Raw genomic sequence first — 20,607 nt, forward strand, 5'->3', positions numbered from 1 at the left:
GTTTGGGGTCGTTATCATGTTGGAATACTGCCCTGCGGCCCAGTCTCCGAAGGGAGGGGATCATGCTCTGCTTCAGTATGTCTCATTACATGTTGGCATTCATGGTTCCCTCAATGAACTGTAGCTCCCCAGTGCCGGCAGCACTCATGCAGCCCCAGACCATGACACTCCCCCCACCATGCTTGACTGTAGGTAAGACACACTTGTCTTTGTACTCCTCACCTGGTTGCCGCCACACACGGTTCTTTGGTGAGAGCGAAAACACCAAATTTAACACACCTGCTCTCCATTCACACCTGATACCTTGTAACACTAATGAGTCACATGACACCGGAGAGAGAAAATGGCTAATTGGGTCCAATTTGGACATTTTCACTTAGGGGTGTACTCACTTTTGTTACCAGCGGTTTAGACATTAATGGCTGTGTGTTGAGTTATTTTGAGGGGACAGTAAATTTACACTGTTATACAAGCTGTACACTCACTACTTTACATAGTAGCAAAGTGTCATTTCTTCAGTGTTGTCACATGAAAAGATATAATAAAATATTTACAAAAATGTGAGGGGTGTACTCACTTCTGTGAGATACTGTATATATACATACACTAACAATGTTTTTAGGTCTCAGCGGTGTCACCCTGAAGAGAACAGTTTACTTGATGACAGCTCAGTTTAAACTCATCCACATGTGTTGGATAGGAGTTTGTGTAGCCTACCTCTGGGATGCAGAGCATCACTGTCAAGCTAGTTTACAGCTGTGATCTTCCACACGCTGCCAGGAACGCTTCCACATGTGCCACAAAAAGACTCGCTTCAGCGACAACACATGAGAAGTGCTAAATAATTAACAGCAAAAGGAACAAGAGAAAGAAAAGCAAGTTTTTTTTTCTCAAGATCCCCCTGAATGTGGGTCTGATAGCAATTACAGCATTTACAAATACATGGGGGCATTGAGAACCAAACCATGGCAACATTTAAAATCCCTCATGTTTGCTGTTTGTTTGTTGGATTATTTGAGTAAACAGGATCATATCATTTTGGATTTGGCACTTGCGTCTGCATGAGAAACTACGAAAATCAAATACTTTGAGGCACAGATGGTAAGCATTTCATTGCGGGATGTTTAATTTAAACCAATCAGATCCTTATTTCCTCACCAAGCTCACCTCATGCCACCTCCATGTGCCCTATCACGCCACAGCGTGAGCTACAGGACCAACAACGTTAGGAAAATGTGGTTCTGGTAGTGGGCATGGGAACTAATGTCCTTTCATATGAGCATCTGTTTTGTAATGACTTTCTTCAACACTAATAAACAGAATATTTTTATAAATTATACAAAAAAAAACAACACATACATATATTATATACGCTAAATATAATATAAATTACTAGTTATAAAGCTATAATTTCAAAATCCCTGGCATTCTTTAGATTTTGGTTGCCCAAAATGGATTTAACTACCTCTAATAAAAGACACATCAGCTGAACTTCACTCTGGGCAAATCAGCATGATCAAAAACGTCTGTGATTGCATTTTTTCTTCAAATAACAATTAAAGAGAGTAGGGGTGCAATGGATCACAAAAGTCATGGTTCAGATCGTATTAAAAATTGAGTCACAGATCAGTTCATTTTTTGGATGAGCAAAAAAATGGTTCTTTATTATTTAAAGAACACTTTAAGTACTTCTTCGATACCACAGCAAAAACTAGTAGCATAACTAATAAAGGTCAAACATTTTTAAAGACAAGTGAACCGTCAGTAATAAAATAAGTACAAATAAACAAATTTCAAGCATAGATAAATAAAACAGAACAAAGTTACAAAAAAAAATAAGGTCTAACATTAGTTTTCAGGTTTTTTGGAACGACATGGGGGTAAGTGATTAATGACAAAATTTTCATTTTGGGGTGGAGTAACCCTTTAAGTGTAAAACAACACTGCATAGTGTTCACTGTATAAATTAAATATAGATTGAGTTTTGTTAAAGTTGTGTTTTGTTGTTTGATTAACATTAAGAACACAGAAAGCAGCAGATTTTTATAGGCTGCTGTCCCTTTAAAGGGATAGTTCACCCAAAATTGAAAATTACCCCATGATTTACTCACCCTCAAGCCATCCTGGGTGTATATGACTTTCTTCTTTCAGAAGAATACAATCGCAGTTGTATTAAAAAATGTCCTGGCTCTTCCAAGCTTTATAATGGGAGAGGGTAGAGGTCCAGATTTTGAAGATTGTTTTTATTTTTTATATTTTTATATAAAGGTTTATATATACAGTGTGTGTGTGTGTGTGTGTGTGTGTGTGTGTGTGTGTGTGTGTATATAAATAATTGTATACACACGTGTAAATTATATAAAAATATATTATATATATATAATATCATAAATATAATATTTATCACACACGTGTAATATAGCTACATATTTAATATAAAAATAATATATGTAATATATAATTTTATATAAAGTGTTATATATTTATATAATATACAATACATACATACACACACACATACAATATTTAAATTTTTTAGAATAATGTAAATGTGAGTGGTCATATGTTAATGAGTTCATAATTGCGACCACAACAAACCGAACCATTTTTGCTGCTTATTTTTTATTATAAATGGTCTTGAGTGTAGCTGTCAAAATCGATATATTATACTGAACTATTCAAAAGGAGCAACAAAAATCCTACTTTTCATGACTTGACCCATTAATGACTCAGTTTTGACATTTACCATTGTGTTTCTCCAAAATTACTAATGAAATGTGTAATATCCTTTAGCGATTACAGGAATACCACTGTCATCACGTTGTGCAAACTGTTCAAGAAAATGCCTGTTTGTACTTTGACACTGATGGCCCACCTGTAAGGAACATGAGTGAGTAACACGTACTTTAGGAAACAGAAGTCAGGGTGTCCCTAAGTCTTTAGAGGGATATTGTAATGAAAGTGTTGTTTTCAAATGCTTGTGTCAGAGCTGTCCTGGCAAGTCAAACACCTGCTTTCCCAAACCTCAACCTGACCATTTGCACGAGTCTTTAAGGGTCTTCTGTCAGCTGTTGCACTGAAGAATGCAGCAGCTGTCTTACCAGCACCACTGGAAGCATGAAGAAAACCACAAATAAATAACAGTCTGTCGTTACTTGGAAATTAACTTCCCTTCAGGAGCTACAGCTTTTTAAAAAGAACAGAAAATACCCACAATCACAAACCTCTCCTTAACTAGCTGCACGATTTGAGGAACCATTCGTGTGTAAAGTACAAAATAGGTTTGAAGGAATGGTTCACCTGAAATGTACTCCAAGCTGTAGATAAATTTGCTTCTTAATCAGAACTGATTTGGAGAAATTTAGCATTACATCACTTGCTCATCAATGGATACTCTGCACTGAATGGGTGCCGTCAGAATGAGAGTCCAAACAGCTGATAAAATTACAGCTCTGAAGTGAAAAGCTGCGTGTTTGTAAGAAACAAATTCATCAAGACATTTTAAATTAAACCAACACTGTTTGGACTCTCATTCTGACGGCACCCATTCAGTGCAGAGTATCCATTGATGAGCAAGTGATGTAATGCTTAATTTCTCCAAATCTGTTCTGATGAAGAAACAAACTCATCTACATCTTGGATGGCCTGAGGGCGAGTAATTTTTCAGCAAATTTTCATTTTTGGGTGAACTATTCCTTTAATACTTAGCTTTAAGGGCTTGTTTGCCTTTGAAAGTATGACTGAAAATAAAGTGCCATTGCATTAAGATCTTATGTAATATCGAACAGAAAACTCATGTCTCAGCAGTCCATTAATTACCTCATATATTTACTAAATCCTAACACTGGCACAATAACACTCACACAAGAGCGCTGGTCCAGATTTTAAAGCATATATGGAGCCAAGGCAGCAAGCGGAGAAACATCAAATGTCCAAAACAGCTTTACTCAAGAGCATAATAATGGATAAACTACAGTGTGGGAGCTCAGACACATCTGTGGGAAGCTACAGAAGCCCTAAACACACTCAAAAGTCAGGAAAAGGACGATTGGAGTCTGAAACTTTCTGTATGCCTAGATGTCATAATGGTAGTTCAATGCACATAAACCCACAATACACTACATTCCAAAAGTTTGGGGTCTTTAAGATTTTTTTTAAATGTTTTTGAAAGAAGTCTCTTATGCTCACCAAGGCTGCCATGCTTGATCAAAAACACAGTGAAATAAGTAATATTGTGAAATATTATTAGAATTCCAAATAACTGTTTTCCAGTTAAATATATGTTAAAATATAACTTATTCTTGTGATGCAAAGCTGAATTTTCAGCATCATTACTCCAGTCTTCAGTGTCACATAATCCTTCAGAAATCATTATAATATGCTGATTTACTGCTCAAGAAACATTTCTTATTATTATCAATGTTGAAAACAGTTGTGCTGCTTAATATTTTTGTGGAAACTTTAAGAAAGAAACTTTGTCAGGAATCTTTGATAAATAGACAGTTCAAAAAACCAGCATTTATTTGAAATGGAAATCTTTTGTAACATTAAATGTCTTTACAGTCATTTTTGATTAATTTAACCCAAACATTTAAACAGCAGTTTTATTTTTATTTCTTTACAGTTTCTTGTAACCAAAATAATATCATCATTACTGCAGTTGTGCAATATTCATTCCCTTTACATGCCAAAGTTACAGTAGCTGCAAAATGTCACCAAGCAACCTAATAAACATGAAGAATCTTTTATGCAAAATTACGCATTTGCCCAGTTTCCCTTTTTCCAAAACAGACCCTTGACATTTCCATTTAGTCACCTGTGACTAGTCTACTGTGGCAGAAAAAAAGAGAAATGACTTGAACATCACATGATTACGTCTAATGAGTTGAGCAACAGGGCGTTACAGAAATGTAGAAAATCACAGACAATTTATACAAATTTTACCAGTATTTCAAGCTTACAAAACAGCTTAAACACTTTGCACTCTTTATAAATATCGGTGGTTCTTTGCTGGAGGGTAATGATCCAAAATGAGCCACAAGTCTGTTCTGAGAGGGACCACAGAGAACATTTCCAAAACCATTTCAAGATGCATGAAACCTCCAAAATTCAGGAGACACTTACAATTTAAATTGTATTTGTTATTTTTTCAATACAGCCTATTTCATTATAATTTGTATCATTATTAATATTTATTAAATATATTTAAATGATATTAAATATTTAATTTTAAGGTAATTTTTAAGCTTTTATATACGCATTTGGCAGGGGTTTTTATCCAATTTATTTCTGAAACATCATGTGACACTGAAGACTGGAGTCTGGAGCTGCTGAAAATTCAGCTTTGCAATAATTTATGCACTTACATAATAATATTATAAATGCAATTACATTTTTAAAAAAATAAGAAAATAGAAAACAGTTATTTTAAAAGCATTACAAATGAACTAATGAAATGAAATGGCTAGGAAGTATACTCTCATTCCGGCGTAATAATCAAGGAACTTTGCTGCCGTACCGTGGGTGCAGAAGGCGCAATGATATTAAGCAGCGCCTGAAAATAGTACCAGCTAGGTAACTTCCAACGGAAGGCACGCTCCCTGTGCAAGCAGGTGGTCACTTTGGTTATGTTGGCGGAAGTTAGCATATTTTCAGGCGTTGCGTAATATCATAGCACCTGCTGCACCCATGATCAGCTTTTGTTCCTCATATATTATATTGGAGAAAATTAAGATAAACTTTTAATGTGAATGTTCCACTTAAAGTTGTTCAGTCAAGTCACTTACAATATCATGGGTCAGATTATCATTCTTACAATTTGACTTCTACATAACGTTGCAGTTCCACAAAACACCGGCCAACTTTAACATTTGTTGCCCAGTGAGTGTTAACTTTGTACCCTGACTGCATACTATGTGAGCGAGTGTCAATCAGCGAGACTATAGCATTATGCTGTGCTGCGTAGCGATCTCAGGCGTGCCACTCACCGAGATGTCGTTCTGCACCTTCTCATAAGACAGCTGCAGCAGGGGGCGGCCGGGTCTCTCGGGTGTCAGGTGGAAGCTGTATTCCCCCTCCGCTGCCGGTCCCTCTCCGGTCAGAGCCAGTTGCAGGTCACCAACATACCTCTCCCGCTCCATCTCAATCTCCTGAGCTTCACGGGACACATCCTCCTCTGAAACTAACAAATGAAACCAATGCAAAGGCCTGTGGTTTGAAACGTGGCAGTTTTGAAGGCTCTTCATGTCATTTAAATGGGATCATTTGACGTCCTACCTTCACCACTCCATGCAGAGATGCCATCGGACAGAAGGATAACAAAGCCAGATCCAAGATTCTCAGCCCACTCTAGCTTGAGAAAAAACGTGCGATGAGGCTCAGAGGCAATGGAGATCTGACGCACGCTAGTGCTGCAACACCTGTAGAAATGATCATAATACGTAACATCACACACAGCTAAAACACAAAAACTCTACATCTGTAAGAATGAACAAATGCATTAAAAAAAACTTCAAAAGTATCTGCACTAATAATTATAAATACCTATGGGTAAAACAGATGGTTCATTTCAACAATTTGTACATGAATATATATTAGTATAATATTATAATAATATATATTATTAATATAATATATGCAATATTATAAATAATATTCATTAAAATAAAATATAAACATAATTAAAATAACTAGAATATATATTATTATAATTAGGTAATATATATATATATATATATATATATATATATATATATATATACACACACATATACCACGACAATAAATTTGAAAAACTAATATTTAAAAATATATATATTATTAATACACAAACACATATATAAATAATTATGTATATAATTTTTTTATATATTATATATTTAAGTTAACTGTCAATAAATATTTCATTATTTTATAATAGATTTCATTAAAAATTACATTATAATTAATTCATTTTAAAAACTAATGAGCACTAATTTTATAGGCCAGGACTACATCTGCACTACTCATTTTCAGTACTGTGGAAAATGTATGTAAATCTGCAGAATGGATTTAAAATGATGATAAATGTAAGGAGTGGAGATTAGTATACTACTGATAGATAAAAATACTTTTTTTTGTTTTTTTTTTGAGTAATTCATGAACATGCAAAGGTCAGAGAACATGTGAAAGTTTGTAGAAGTTTCTACAAACTCCACCGTAGATTATTAACGGATGGATGCAGACCTCACAGGAGTCAGAAAATCCACTGAGTGATGTGTGAGAGCCGACCTCTCAGGTCAGAGCTGACGATGTGCAGCGGCGAGGAGAAAGGTAAAGGACAACATACAACACATCTGAGTCGACTGACTTTAACTCGCTTGTCAAACTGATAATCAAAGTGTCCAAAACCCTCAGCGAACCGTTCACATCTGTTTCCCTCCCGTCGTGCATCACAACCAATTGTTGCTATTCTTGACGTGACTTTTGTGCAAACCGTGGCATAAACTTACGGGGTCGCGGTATCCAAAGACTGGCATGATGCGCGCTCTGAAGGAACAGGACAGCTATTCATTAGCTACAGTAACATCTGCACAGAGGTGATTCTTCGCCCTCGGTAATGACAGATGCAGCAAAGCCTATAGGAATATGAGAAGGCGGCTTTGACAAATAAGACAAAGAATTCTCTTAAGATGTGGCTGAGAAGCCAAGAAGGGGTCGGGGTGGAAAGTTCGGATGTGGCTCGCACCTCAAGATGAACTACCCAAACATTGGTCCATGGCCCTGTTTTATCCAAACTAAAGATTTAAGTGCCACGTTCCCATTCAGAATGTGTGACTATGGCTGCATGACACTGCTGCTATCTTTCCAGTGGCGTCTGTCTGGCCTGGGTAATGGCAGATGAGAGAAAGCTGTTCTTCTAAAAAGATGGTGAAGTATAGAAGGGGGTCCCAAGTCACTTTCCATACATGGGATTTGGGCATGAGAGGAGATAAGGAATTCAGATAGGGGAATAGTGATAACTTGAGAAGAAAAGAAAAGAAAACTGCTTGGGTTGCTGGATGAAGAATCAGATTTTAATCGTGATCACGATTTCGGCTTCTCTCAATTTATTAAGCATAATCGTTTGCCATATATTCCCACTGGTTATTTATCCTGAAAAGGTTTCATTTTAATATGGCATTTGTGTTATGCATTAGTAACAAGCCTCTACAAGCTTTCATGGTTGCGGTTGCCAGATTTCAAGAATTTAAATCCTCCAATCAGAGCAATAATCGTGATTAACTATTAAAATAGTACAGGCCTAACTATTAAAATATTACACTCATTATCGTGCAGCTCTAGCTAGTGGCTTTATGAGAGCATAATGATGGTTTGGGGTCTGTAACATTTTAATGTTTTTGAAAGAAGTCTCTTCTGCTCCACAAGGCTGCATTTATTTGATCAAAAATGCAGTAATATTGTGAAGTATTATTACAATTTAAAAGAACAGTATTCAATTTGAATACATTTTTTAAATTAATTTATTCCTGTGATGCAAAACTGAATTTTCAGCATCATTACTCCAGTCTTCAGTGTCACATGATCCTTCAGAAATCATTCTAATATGCTCAAGAAACATTTCTTATTATCAGTGTTGAAAACAATATGCAATATTTTTGGGGGAAACCGTGATACATTTTATTTAAAATTCTTTGAGGAATAGAAAGTTTAAAAGAACAGCATCTGTTTGAAATGCCTTTAAGCCTGTAGTATTTTAAATTGTACAAAACATGACAGAAGGGACTTATAATCTTCAAGGCCTGGGTCATACTAACACTACCAGTCATGACTCATGAGAGATTATTGGTTGCTTAATAATATGTGACCCTGGACCACAAAACCAGTAATAGGGGTCAATTTGTTTAAATTGAGATTCATACACCATCCCAAAGCTGAATAAATAAGATTTCCATTGATGTATGGTTTGTTAGGATAGGACAATATTTGGCCGAGATACAACTATTTGAAAATCTGGAATCTGAGGGTGCAAAAAAATCTAAATATTGAGAAAATCACCTTTAAAGTTGTCCAAATTAAGCTCTTAGCAATGCATATTACTAATCAAAAATTAAGTTTTGATATATTTACAGTAGGAAATGTACAAAATATCTTCATGATCTTTACTTAATATCCTAATGATTTTTGGCATAAACGAAAAATCTATAATTTTGACTCATACAATGTATTTTTGGCTATTGTTACAAATATACCCCAGTGACTTAAGACTGGTTTTGTGGTCCAGGGTCACATATATGTGAGTGCTTCAGAATGACACTGACTAAGGTGTAATTAAGACACATTCCACTCTAAAGCGTTCCATCGATGGTCCAAGTCCACAGATGGTCTCGACCATCTCAACAAAAACCTCAAGAACGACATTCTACATAACTGCCAATCTCTTTCAGGAAGGTTATGCACAAGTAACCATGAAAAAAAAAACTGTTTTATGGTCTCTTCTTTTCTACGGTATACGTTTAATTTTTATGAAAATAATGTCAAAATGCAAAATATAATTTCTTACATTTCTTTTAAGGTCAAATATGACCCAAACCCCGACCAAAATACTACTTTTTTCTGCACTCGATTTTGCATATATTTGCTTCCATCTTGTTTGCATCTGAACAACATTCTCTCCATGTATCCATAGAGATATTCATAATCCAGCAAAAGCTAGATATTTATGGCTTGCTGATTTGAGCACCATCTACTGTTGCCCTAAGTCATCAGCGGCCGGAAGCAAAACGCAATGAATCAATTCTCTAAATCTATTTTTAAGGGGAAAGTCCCATCATTTCTAGTTTTTAAAGGGGGAAAAAATGTTAATCCTCAACAATGGCTTGTGTTTCGTACATCCAGAAACACAGTTTTAAAGTGACAGAATCACGGGAGAGCATCACTGGCAAGGAAGTAGACAGTCAGGTCTGTAACAAAAGCCTCAGTCTGATCAGGTGGCCGACTTTGGCTACTGCCCAGTGAGAGATGGTGGTATGACATCATAGAGACACTGACCACAAAAATGCATGTTGAATACATCAAACATCACTGTAAATGAAAAGAAACCATAATCATAATAAATTAATAAATCACATATACATATATATATATATATATACACACACACACAACCGTTCAAACGTTTGGGATCAGTAAGATATGTTATGTTTTTAAAGAAGTCTATTCTGCTCATCAAAGCTGCATTTATTTGACCAAAAATACAGAAAAAAACAGTATGTTTTAGGAACCTGTGATACTTTTTTGGGGATTATTTGATGAATAAAAAAAAGTTAAAAAGAACAGCATTTATTCAAAATGGAAATCTTTTGTAACAATATACAATACCATTCTAAAGTTTGGGGTCAGTAATTTTTTTTTTTTTTTTAAGAAATTAATGCTTTTATTCAGCAAGGATGTGTTAAATTGATAAAAAGTGATAATAAAGACTTATATTGTTAGAAAAGATTTCTAATTTGAATCAATGCTGTTATTTTTAGCTTTATTCATCAAATAATCCTGAAAAAAGTATCACAGGTTTCAAAATAATATTAAGCAGCACAACTGTTTCCAACAATGATAATAAATCAGCATTTTAGAATGATTTCTGAAGGATCATGTGACTGAAAACTGGAGTAATGATGATGAAAAATCAACTTTGCATCACAGAAATAAATGAAATTTTAAAGTACCGGTATATTAAAACAGAAAACCATCATTTTAAATGGTTATAATATTCCACAATATTCCTGTTTTTTTCTGTATTTTTGGTCAAATAAATGCAGCCTTGATGAGCAGAATCTTACTGATCCCAATCTTTTGAACAGGTTGAATTACTGAAATAAATGAACTTTTCCACGACATTCTAATTTATTGAGATGCACCTCTGTGTGTGTGTGTATAGATAGATCAGAACACATATTTTTCATCAAAATAAAATGTTTTACTTTTTGCAAAAATAGATGGTGACCTTCTGTAAGGAACCAAAACAAACACAAGATTTCAAGGTCAGTAACATGTTGACAACAACACCCTCTTCAATGCTGCTCCTATATTTATGCTAAATACAATTATTAACTCTCATGTTTCCTTGTTTCTTGATTGTTTGCATCTTTTAGGTGCATCTTTTTATGACTAACCGAGGAATATTATCAGTTTGTGTTTTGTTCATGACAGGAAACGAATCAGCATTTCAACAGAGAACACAAACAGCATCATATGTATCCCAAACCGGCTCATTTCCCTCATAGCACGATCACATTGCGCTCTACACATGCAAAATCTCACCTCATTGCGGATGCAGTATGTTAAATGAGTTTTAATTCAAGCCAACGCACTTCTCCAGGTTTCATTTCCCTCCCTCATCCGGCTTTTCGACGCTTCGCGCTTCCAGGCTGCCGTACCGGTGACGTAATTTTCATCCTACACCGGAAGTGTGAGTTGTTGGCTGGCTGGGGATATCGAGATGGTAAGTAGAAAACTGTTATTTGGAATAAGTTCATACAAGTGAGGTCGAAACGAGCAGTCAGGTTGCTTTCACTCCGCTGAATGTCGACGCGTGCTGTCTGGTGTGGCGGTATATCCGTCCACGGTGCAGTGAAAGTGAAACCGCTGTCAGGAGAAGTTCAGTGTGCTGTTTGCTGCTGCAGTGATGCACGACCATAAACAACAGAGAGCAGCTGTTCGTGTTGATCAATGCAGTGAATCTGAGATCTCTGTCAGCAAGCATTGGTCTGTTCTGCACTGTCACTCTTGACTTCTGTTGAACACATCATCTGACAGTATTCAGTAGTGCTGCGAGTATGCTGTGGCAGGGAGAACATGGCCTTAAACTGAAGACGGCTTGTTTCACCAAAATGCACCTGTATACACTGCTGTTCAAAGGTTTGGGATCAGTAAGATTTATAATGTGTTTTAAAGAAGTCTCTTCTGCTCATCAAGCTGCATTTACTTGACCAAAAATGAAAAAAGTGATGCAAATCATGTAAATCATGCACAAGATGTCATAACAGAGACAGAAAACACTGTCTAAATATTTTAAAAACACATTTTCTGTGTACTACTATGCATATCACTGTAGATTTGTAAGATTTTTTTAAATTACCAAGTACTCAACAACCCTGACCCTAGCTTGAATAAATAATAGGTTATGTCGTCAAAACTAATGTCATGGTTTTGTCCACACACATTACTGTTTCTGTAGTCAGTTTAATAAAGAATAAATGAAACTAAACCATTTATATCTAAACAAATGTAAGCTTTTTAAATGTGCATTAATTAGTCCACTTTTTGGGGGGTTAGAGTACTTTATAATTATAGTTGCTTATTAATAAGTGATTAATTATTCATTTCCTCTTTCTTTCTCTTGCAGTCTGCCATATTTAATTTCCAGAGTCTGTTGACGGTCATCTTACTGCTGATCTGCACCTGCGCGTATATACGAGCTCTCACTCCCAACCTGCTGGATAAGAACAAAACAGGGTATGTCTACTGCCATCCATATATTTATATAGTAAACATTCTTATCATTCAAAAAGGAAAATTTGCTGAAAATGTACTCAGCCTCAGGCCATCCAAGATGTGGATGAGTTTGTTTCTTCATCGGAACAGATTTGGAGAAATGTAGCATTACAGCAACGGATCCTCAGCAGTGAATGGGTGCCGTCAGAATGAGAGTCCAAACAGCTGATTAAAAAATCACAATAATCTACACCACTCCAGTCCATCATTTAACATCTTATGAAGTGAAAAGCTGCATGTTTGTAAGAAACAAATCAAATAAAAATCACTGAGATGATTTTAACGTCAAACTGTCCTGTATCCATAATATTGCTGTCTTCAGTGAAAAAGTCATTACGTCTGAATCAGGAGAGAAATATGAACAAGCACCGTTTACAAGCAAAAACAGGCCAAAACAAAACACATTCTAAACAAATGTGTCAGTGGATTTTGATGTGAGAGGACAACAGGAGATGGGCTTTTTCACCAGAGGAAGCATTATTATGGATTACTTGAGAATTTCTGTAATGTTTTTATCAGCTGCTTGGACTCGCATTCTGACGGCACCCATTCACTGCAGAGGATCCATTGCTGTAATGCTACATTTCTCCAAATCTGTTCCGATGAAGAAACTCATCTACATCTGTGATGGCCTGAGGGTGAGTACAGATTCAGCAAATTTTCATTTTTGGCTGAACTATTCCTTGAAGCACCGAAAGACTGGTGATTTAAAGGTTAAAGATGTTGTCCAAACAGGCCTGGATTTGTTTTATGGTTTTATACAAACACTTCAAAAGAAAAATCTTTTGTTAATCCCCAGAAACCGAATCAGTAAAATGTTGCCAAGATATTTTTCTCATGGCCAAAGAGTTAACAATAAATAAACTCCTATTTTCTGTTAATAATACAAAATCTTTATTTACATTCTTAAAGGGGTCATATAATGCTTTTTTAAAGATCATTATTTTGTGTATTTGGTGTAACAGAATATGTTGACATGATTTAATGTTCAAAAAACACATTATGTTTCAAATACTGTACATTATTGTAGGTCCTCTATGCCCCGCCTCTCTCAAACGCTTTGTTTCTACAAAGTCCCTCCTTCCGACAAGCGCAGTCTGCTCTGATTGGCCAGCTGACCCAGTGCATTGTGATTGGCCGAACACCGCAAGCACTCGTCGGAAATGTAACGCCCCTTACCATAATCGCGAGCTTCATCTTTCAAAATAAATGTAAAGACAGAGCCCGAAAGGGGAACAGAGTCGCGTGACAGACACAGTGATGAAGCTGGTATGTGTTTGCAGTACACAAGCCTCGGTTAAGACAGCTGACTCCACTTTGATGTGATGCTCTCTCTCCAGAACGAGCCATTTTAGGGGGGCGTGGCAGAGTCTTAACTTTGATAAAGAATATCTCTTTGGTTTTGAGACTTTAGTCTTTGCAACTTCAGGGAGCTTATCTATGCACAATCAGCTTGTAACACTCCAAAGAGAAAGGAAAACTTGAAATCGCAGTATATGACCCCTTTAATTGATTTGATCTAAGTTTAGTGTCATTGGTCAGTGTTTGTTTTGGGGATGTGTCTGTGAAATGAAGTGATCATCTAACGTTGAACTCGAGCAACAAGATGTTCGCCACATGTTTGGACCTCACATGACAGGAGCAGGAAATGAAGGAGATAATTCACAACCAGTGATCTGATCGCAACAAACACATGCATTAGCCAAGACAAATTAGCCAGAGTTGCTACATATTAAAGTAATGGTTTTCGCACCCCCTCAAATGGCGTACAACCGAGCCTTGTTTGCTACCAGTAACTGTGATGTACTTCCAAGATGGCCATTTTGGCGTTTATAGTGAATTTCTGCAAAGTTTTCATGGGCAGAAACTTGCAGCTCTGCCTGTGTGTCACAGAGTAAATGATCATGTGAAAGGACATCAAATATCCAAAGCCATGTTTGGATGATTGTAGCAAATGCCAAGGTTGCGAAACCTAAAGAGCGTTTACTGGAGAAATGTGTGAAAGCTTTGTTTGACGTGGGGAAACAGAGGCTGGGTTTTGTTCCCGGGGGTCTGCGCAGGCTGTTTACAGAGCATGTTCTCGCTGACCTGTTTGTTGTTTCTGTTCAGGCCAGATGCCCGTCTGCTCGTAGATCTCCACTCTTGTCAGGCGTCTGTTGTGACATTTCAGGCCCCGAGAAGCTCATCAGTCATCTATAGTTCTGCCCTCTGTAATCTTCTGCTTCACGCTTCCTAGACGAGCAGTCGGCAGACATAAGACTGTGCCCTGCTGCTTTGTCTTTTACTCAAATGTTATTTTAAGCCATGGTATCAAAGCCTAATTCTAGTACTGCTAAATCAACATTTAAAAGATATACACAATTACAGTCTTTCTTTTCCAGGAAAACAAATATATGTACACTACCATTAAAGAGTAAAGAAATGAATACTTTTATTCAGCAAGGTCTCATTAAATTTGTCAAAAGTGACAGTAAAGAAATTTTTTACAAAAGATCTATTGTAAATGTAATAAAACATTAAGCAGCACAACTGTTTTCAACATTGATAATAATATGAAATGTTTTATGAGCAGCAAATCAGCATATTAGAATGATTTCTGAAGGATCATGTGACACTGAAGACTGGAGCAATGATGCTGAAAATTCAGCTTTGCATCACAGGAATAAATTACATTTAACATATATTAAAATAGAAAACAGTTATTTTGAATTGTAATAATATTTTACAATATTATGCAACCTTGGTGAGCAGAAGAGACTTCTTTCAAAAACTTAAAATCTTACCGATCCTGAACTTCTGAATTAATTCATTGTTTTAGTGGTAATATTAACTGCAGTAACTATGATATTTTGTTGTGAATTATGGTTACTTTATGGAATAATAAAAAAAAAAACAATCCAAACATTTGAAGAAAAAAAGAGAAAGAAATATGAGTAAAATCAGTAATATTTTTTTAATAATAATATGCATTTTATCTAAAACATGGGAAAAGTTTGTTCATTTGCATACAAGAAATGTTTTAATAATTTTGTTAAATATAAAACCTTTTTGCAAAAGGGTCTTGCAGTTGTTGATCACAGAATTAAAATAAATTTTAAGTCTGAAAATTAAAATATGACTTTTTTTGTGGTAACTTGTCGCTTTTGATATACTATGCAAATTTTGCATATGTACTAATATTGCTGGTAATTTGCTATATATATATATATATATATATATATATATAAAGCTAATTCATTGGCGGTTCCCAGAGCTGCTTTTTATTATTATTTCAGTCCAGTTTTAATTGTTTTACATTATATCTGTTCAAGCGTTAACTGTAAACCCTTTCCTTTTGCCCTCAGATTCCTTGGAATTTTCTGGAAATGTGCAAGAATAGGTGAGTAATTGTCATAAAAGCTACCATATCATGTTTTTTTTTGTTTTTTTTTTTATATGATTTTTTCTTTTGATAATGATCTTTTACGTTACCTTTTAGGTGAGCGCAAAAGCCCTTACGTGGCATGTTGCTGCATCATCATGGCCTTCACAATTTTATTTTCGGAGTAGCAGCAGAAGCATGTGAGGATTTGGAGCAGGCAGAGATGATTTCCAAGAACAGCTACAAGATTCTACAGATGTGTAATTGGGCGACATTCAGACTCTTTCGGGCAGAACTGGCTTCTGGTAATGCATGTGGACTGCTCTCCAAATACAGCTTGAGTGTTTCTCAGCCTCCCGGACCTATTTTTGTAAATACAAATAATTGATGGTCTCCATGGTATTGCTCCAGTTGTCATTGACTCATGCACCCAAAGCTGATCAGATGTAACATGGTTGTTGTTGGAGCCAAAATGCTTGTCAATGACAGTTTTAATATGGGACATTGAGGATAAATTTGATGCACATGGATGTGCTTGATATCATGCTTGTTAAAATGTTTAATTGAATCGGTTGACTTTACATGAAGACGTGGTGAAGTTTGCATTAAAAGATGAATTTATTACAGAATCTTGATATAAATGTTTGATAAAAAAATAGTGACATGTCTGTAGTAGAATGATATTAAAGATCAACAATATATACATATTGGCCATTGTTGATAGCTGATGATGATTGATATTATAAATCAATAGTCGATTTTTTTGTTTAGATTTTAGGTAAAACCAGGCATCAAAACAATTTAATGTGTAGAAAATATTTTCATGACATGGTAAAAGTTTGAGTTAAGAAAAGGAAAGTTGAGTTGGAAAAATTTGCTTGATATCTACTTCCAATATAAGACAAATCAAATAAACAATTAGCAAAATATTAATATTACTGAAAATGTGTATTGTGCATCCCTAAATAATAATATTCAGGTTTTTAAAAATCTATCTGCATTTTTTGGTAATACAAGAAACCCACAAAAAGAGAGAAAGAGTCTATTGTGCAAAATGCCAAAAGTATATACCAAAAATGATCCCTTCAGGCTCCATTATTTAAACTGGCAAGTTTAGTTTTATCCCAGCCGGCAAACGGTGCATTTGCTCATAAAAAGCTAAACTTACAATGTCAAGTCATTAAAACGTGAGCGGATATCAACGCGGTATGACTTTTTAGGGGGTCATTTGCACATGTTGACAAATCCGTCATTTCACACAGGAGGAACTGAAGATGTTATTGGGATGATTGTTTTCTCTGGCAGTGTTTGAGATCATAAATCTGTAAAACCTCAACTGTGCATGACAGTAAAGAGCTATCAATGTGAGCAAAAGATGTAAATCACTCATCAAAGTGTGAGGATTTTGTCTATTAGCCATTATAAAAACTTTTACTTCAAGACAGGCCACAGAAAAGACTAATTTTGTGACGTGAAGTTCTCCAACACCCTCTTTGTAGCTCCTCTGATGACTTTGGATCACAATCCTTTCAGGTTTTGCAAGCAAAGGCGTTGAGATAATATTGGCAAAGCATTGACCTCGACCTTTAGCGTCCTCCTCACACCAAGCAGGAAAGTATTTTATTTGCTCTTAACAAGCACTAAACATGTATGTATCCAGTCAAATGACTTCAAGGGCCTGCCCTGAGGAGCTCCTGAAGCATGCGTCAGTGCAGAAGCCCTTCTCGACGGGGTTCAGAGGCAACTCTGCGCTCCTCTTTAAAAGCAGACTTCAGAGCTACAGGTGGCTTTTTTCTAAGGCCACTCATAAGTAGAATAGACGTCAGTTGATGTTAAAAGTGAACACTTGGGGTTGTTAAAGCAGTGGGGAAGTGTTTCAGATCTTAAACAGTAGCAGCTCCTCTACAGAAGATTGTTAGAAGAAAATCTTAGAAACTAATAGAGATTGATTCAGTGTTGCAGGTTTGTCAACGGCATGCATCTATTCATATCTAACCATCCACCCACCTATCGTTCTATCCATTAATCCATCATCCATTGTTCTATCTATCTGTCTGTCTAGCATTGCATCCATCCATCTATCTAGCATTCCATCCATCCATCCTTCTATCTCAGACAGAATCATCAGAACTAGAGCATAGCTTTGCTAGTAGAGTTTATAAATGTACAGCTTATTGGTGATGCAACATAAACAATATAGTTAAAAAATAGTCTAAAAATACCTTTTTTGACAAATTATTAGATTATACTCAGGGCTTTCTTATATTACTACCTTGACTCTGCTGAGGCCCCCTGACTTACCTACAGTGATCATGGACTGAGATCAGATGAAGGAGAATGATTGCATTCATTGTTCCTGCCATCCATTGGAGAGAATTTTTCTGAAAACAGGATGAAACCCAATATCCCAATAAAGAGCAATGGAAGAGGCCAAATGATTTGTATGAAGATCAACTGCCACAACACATCACATTTTGTGTACTCTCGTTAAATATCGCTTGACTAGTAAAGATCTTATTTGTTCTCTGGAACATGACTACATGATTAGATACGTGTTTCAGAAAGTATAACACAAAAAGGACTAAACTTTTTCACAGCGATGCCATAGAAGAACCATTTTGGGTTCCCCAAAGAACCTTTTGGTGAAAAGTTCTTAAAAGAACATTTTAACAATCTAAAGAATTTTTTTTCCACTATAAAGAAACTTTTGTGCAATGCAAAGGTTCCATGGACGTTGAAGGTTCTTCATGGAAACATAGATGCCAATAAAGAACCTTTGTAGCTGTTTACACTGCAAGTGCACACTAGTTTTGCTATATTGGAGTCTAAACCATTCTTAAAGCACTGCAAGAAACCTCTGAAAAAGAAACAATACATTTAGGCTAGTATAAGAGGGTTGTTAACCCCCTTGTTATGTTAAATTGGAAACAGGAGCTTTTACAGAGCGAGTTCCCATGAATAGATTCTCTGTGTATTGTTATATAACTCAACCCCCTACAGATGAAATGGTTATAATTGAATAATACACAACACATGAGCAGATCTGGGCTGGAAACGTCAGCTGGGCCTCTGGGGCAGCATTCGCCCTCTCCATGGGAAGCCGTGCTGGCACACATCATCATCGGTACAGTGCCCCATAGTGCCCGCAGGCACACCTTTGGTGAGCAGTGCGTTTGGCCCATCAGTGGACCAACCGTTTGAAGACTGTAGGGTGCATGTTAAGTGATCCTAGAAAACAATTTCAAGCTGCTGTACGTGACCCTTGGCTTCCCACTTACAGAAAATCCTCAACCCTCACTCTCTTTGCTTAATATGGACTTATAGCACAAAACATTTCTGGGTATTTATGTCAATTACTACGAAAAGAGAACAATATGCTCTTATTTTGTACAGTAGACTGCATAGAGCATATGCAAACATTAAACCACTGTGATCCCAGAGTAAATACCATGTGGTGCCAATAAAGACTCTTAAGTGTTTCTTTAGTGGCAAATTTTACCATTTTTATTTTATATTGGGTTCCTATGTGATTCTTTGGAGATTAATAAATTGTTTGATGTGACATTATAGGTTCATTATAGGTCCAACATATGGGTTCAAAGTATCTTCCCGGGTTTAAACATGGCTTTGAAACTTAAAAAGAGGCCGTAAAACCCATTTGTTTTTTAGATTGCATAAATAGATAAGGGATAGAGTGAGTGTCACCTTAGAAACGCCCTGACAATCACCCAAAATACCATAGCAACTGCAAAGCAGACAAGTTAAAAAACACTCAGAACACTTTACAAATATCAACACACTGGCCACTACCTATAACAGCCTAGCAACCACATAGAAACATATTTAATAATACTCAGAATGACTTAGAAACACCCAGACAATCACTCAAAATACCTTAGCAACTGCACAACAACACGTAGAAGCATGATTACAACCGATCAGAGCACCTTAGCAATGATATCTCCCTGGCAACCACATAGCAACACACCAAATCCTCCCAGAACACCTTAGCAGGACAGATGCTAAAAACACGGTAGAAATAACGTGACAATCACTCAAAATACCCTAGCAACTGCACAGCAGCACATTAAAAAAAATTGTGCTCAGAACACTTTTACGTTACTCGGAACACTTTAAAAATAGCAATGCCCTGGCAACTGCCTGGAACGCCCTACCAACAGCATAGCCGTGCACATGATAAAAAGAACACCTAAAAAAACAACCTAACAATCACTCAAAATTCCCTAACAGCTGCACAACAACATATTAAAATTAACTCAGAACATTTTGGAAATAGCAACTCCCTGGCAACTGCCTAGAATGCCCTAGCAACCACATAGCAGCATGATAAAAACCACTCAGAACACCTTAGCAACAACAACGTCCTGGTAACCACCCAAAAAACCCTAGCAACCACATACATAGAAGCATGTTCACAACCAATCAGAACACCTTAGCAATGGTAACTCCCTGGCAACCACATAAAGTAGCAACCCACTAAACACCACCCAGAACACCTTAACAACACCCTGGCAACATGTTAAAAAACACTCAGAACACCTTTGAAACACCCTGACAGTCACCCAAAATACCCTAGCAACTGCACAGCAACATGTTAAAGAGGTCATATGATGTTGCTAAAAAAGAACATTATTTTGTGTATTTGGTGTAATGAAATGTGTTTACGCGGTTTAAGGTTCGAAAAACATTATTTT

General features: G+C 36.3%; 2 protein-coding genes across 3 annotated transcripts in view; one reads left to right on the forward strand and one right to left on the reverse strand.

The window, feature by feature from the left end:
* Positions 1-11,376, reverse strand: part of LOC107588976 (DNA repair protein XRCC4-like) — a 34,928-nt gene extending 23,552 nt beyond the window's left edge. Inside the window, exons 1-3 of one of the 2 annotated variants that reach the window (XM_016277269.1) lie at positions 11,299-11,376; positions 6,277-6,419; positions 5,988-6,181 (exon numbers count right to left, since the gene is read on the reverse strand). In XM_016277269.1, the coding sequence (XP_016132755.1) occupies positions 5,988-6,181; positions 6,277-6,419; positions 11,299-11,303 (342 nt within the window). In that variant the 5' untranslated portion in view covers positions 11,304-11,376. Of the gene's footprint in view, positions 1-5,987; positions 6,182-6,276; positions 6,420-11,298 lie in introns of those variants that run through there. The other variant, XM_016277268.1, reaches the window with a different exon arrangement.
* Positions 11,377-11,407: 31 nt separating this feature from the next.
* tmem167a (transmembrane protein 167A) lies at positions 11,408-16,521 on the forward strand. Its single transcript, XM_016277270.1, has 4 exons — positions 11,408-11,479; positions 12,383-12,492; positions 15,876-15,910; positions 16,010-16,521. The coding sequence occupies exons 1-4, from the start codon at positions 11,477-11,479 to the stop codon at positions 16,078-16,080; spliced, it is 219 nt and encodes a 72-aa protein (XP_016132756.1). The 5' UTR covers positions 11,408-11,476; the 3' UTR covers positions 16,081-16,521.
* The last annotated feature ends 4,086 nt before the right edge of the window (positions 16,522-20,607 follow it).

This window comes from Sinocyclocheilus grahami, unplaced genomic scaffold, assembly GCF_001515645.1.
Source record: "Sinocyclocheilus grahami isolate Dianchi unplaced genomic scaffold, SAMN03320097.WGS_v1.1 scaffold110.1, whole genome shotgun sequence".
Taxonomy (NCBI): domain Eukaryota; kingdom Metazoa; phylum Chordata; class Actinopteri; order Cypriniformes; family Cyprinidae; genus Sinocyclocheilus; species Sinocyclocheilus grahami.

Bases quoted from the DNA above. Each gene is read 5' to 3' on its own strand.
- tmem167a (XM_016277270.1), top strand. The intron at 12,493-15,875 runs GTATGTCTACTG...TTTTGCCCTCAG, and splicing joins CTGGATAAGAACAAAACAGG to ATTCCTTGGAATTTTCTGGA. The intron at 15,911-16,009 runs GTGAGTAATTGT...GTTACCTTTTAG, and splicing joins CTGGAAATGTGCAAGAATAG to GTGAGCGCAAAAGCCCTTAC.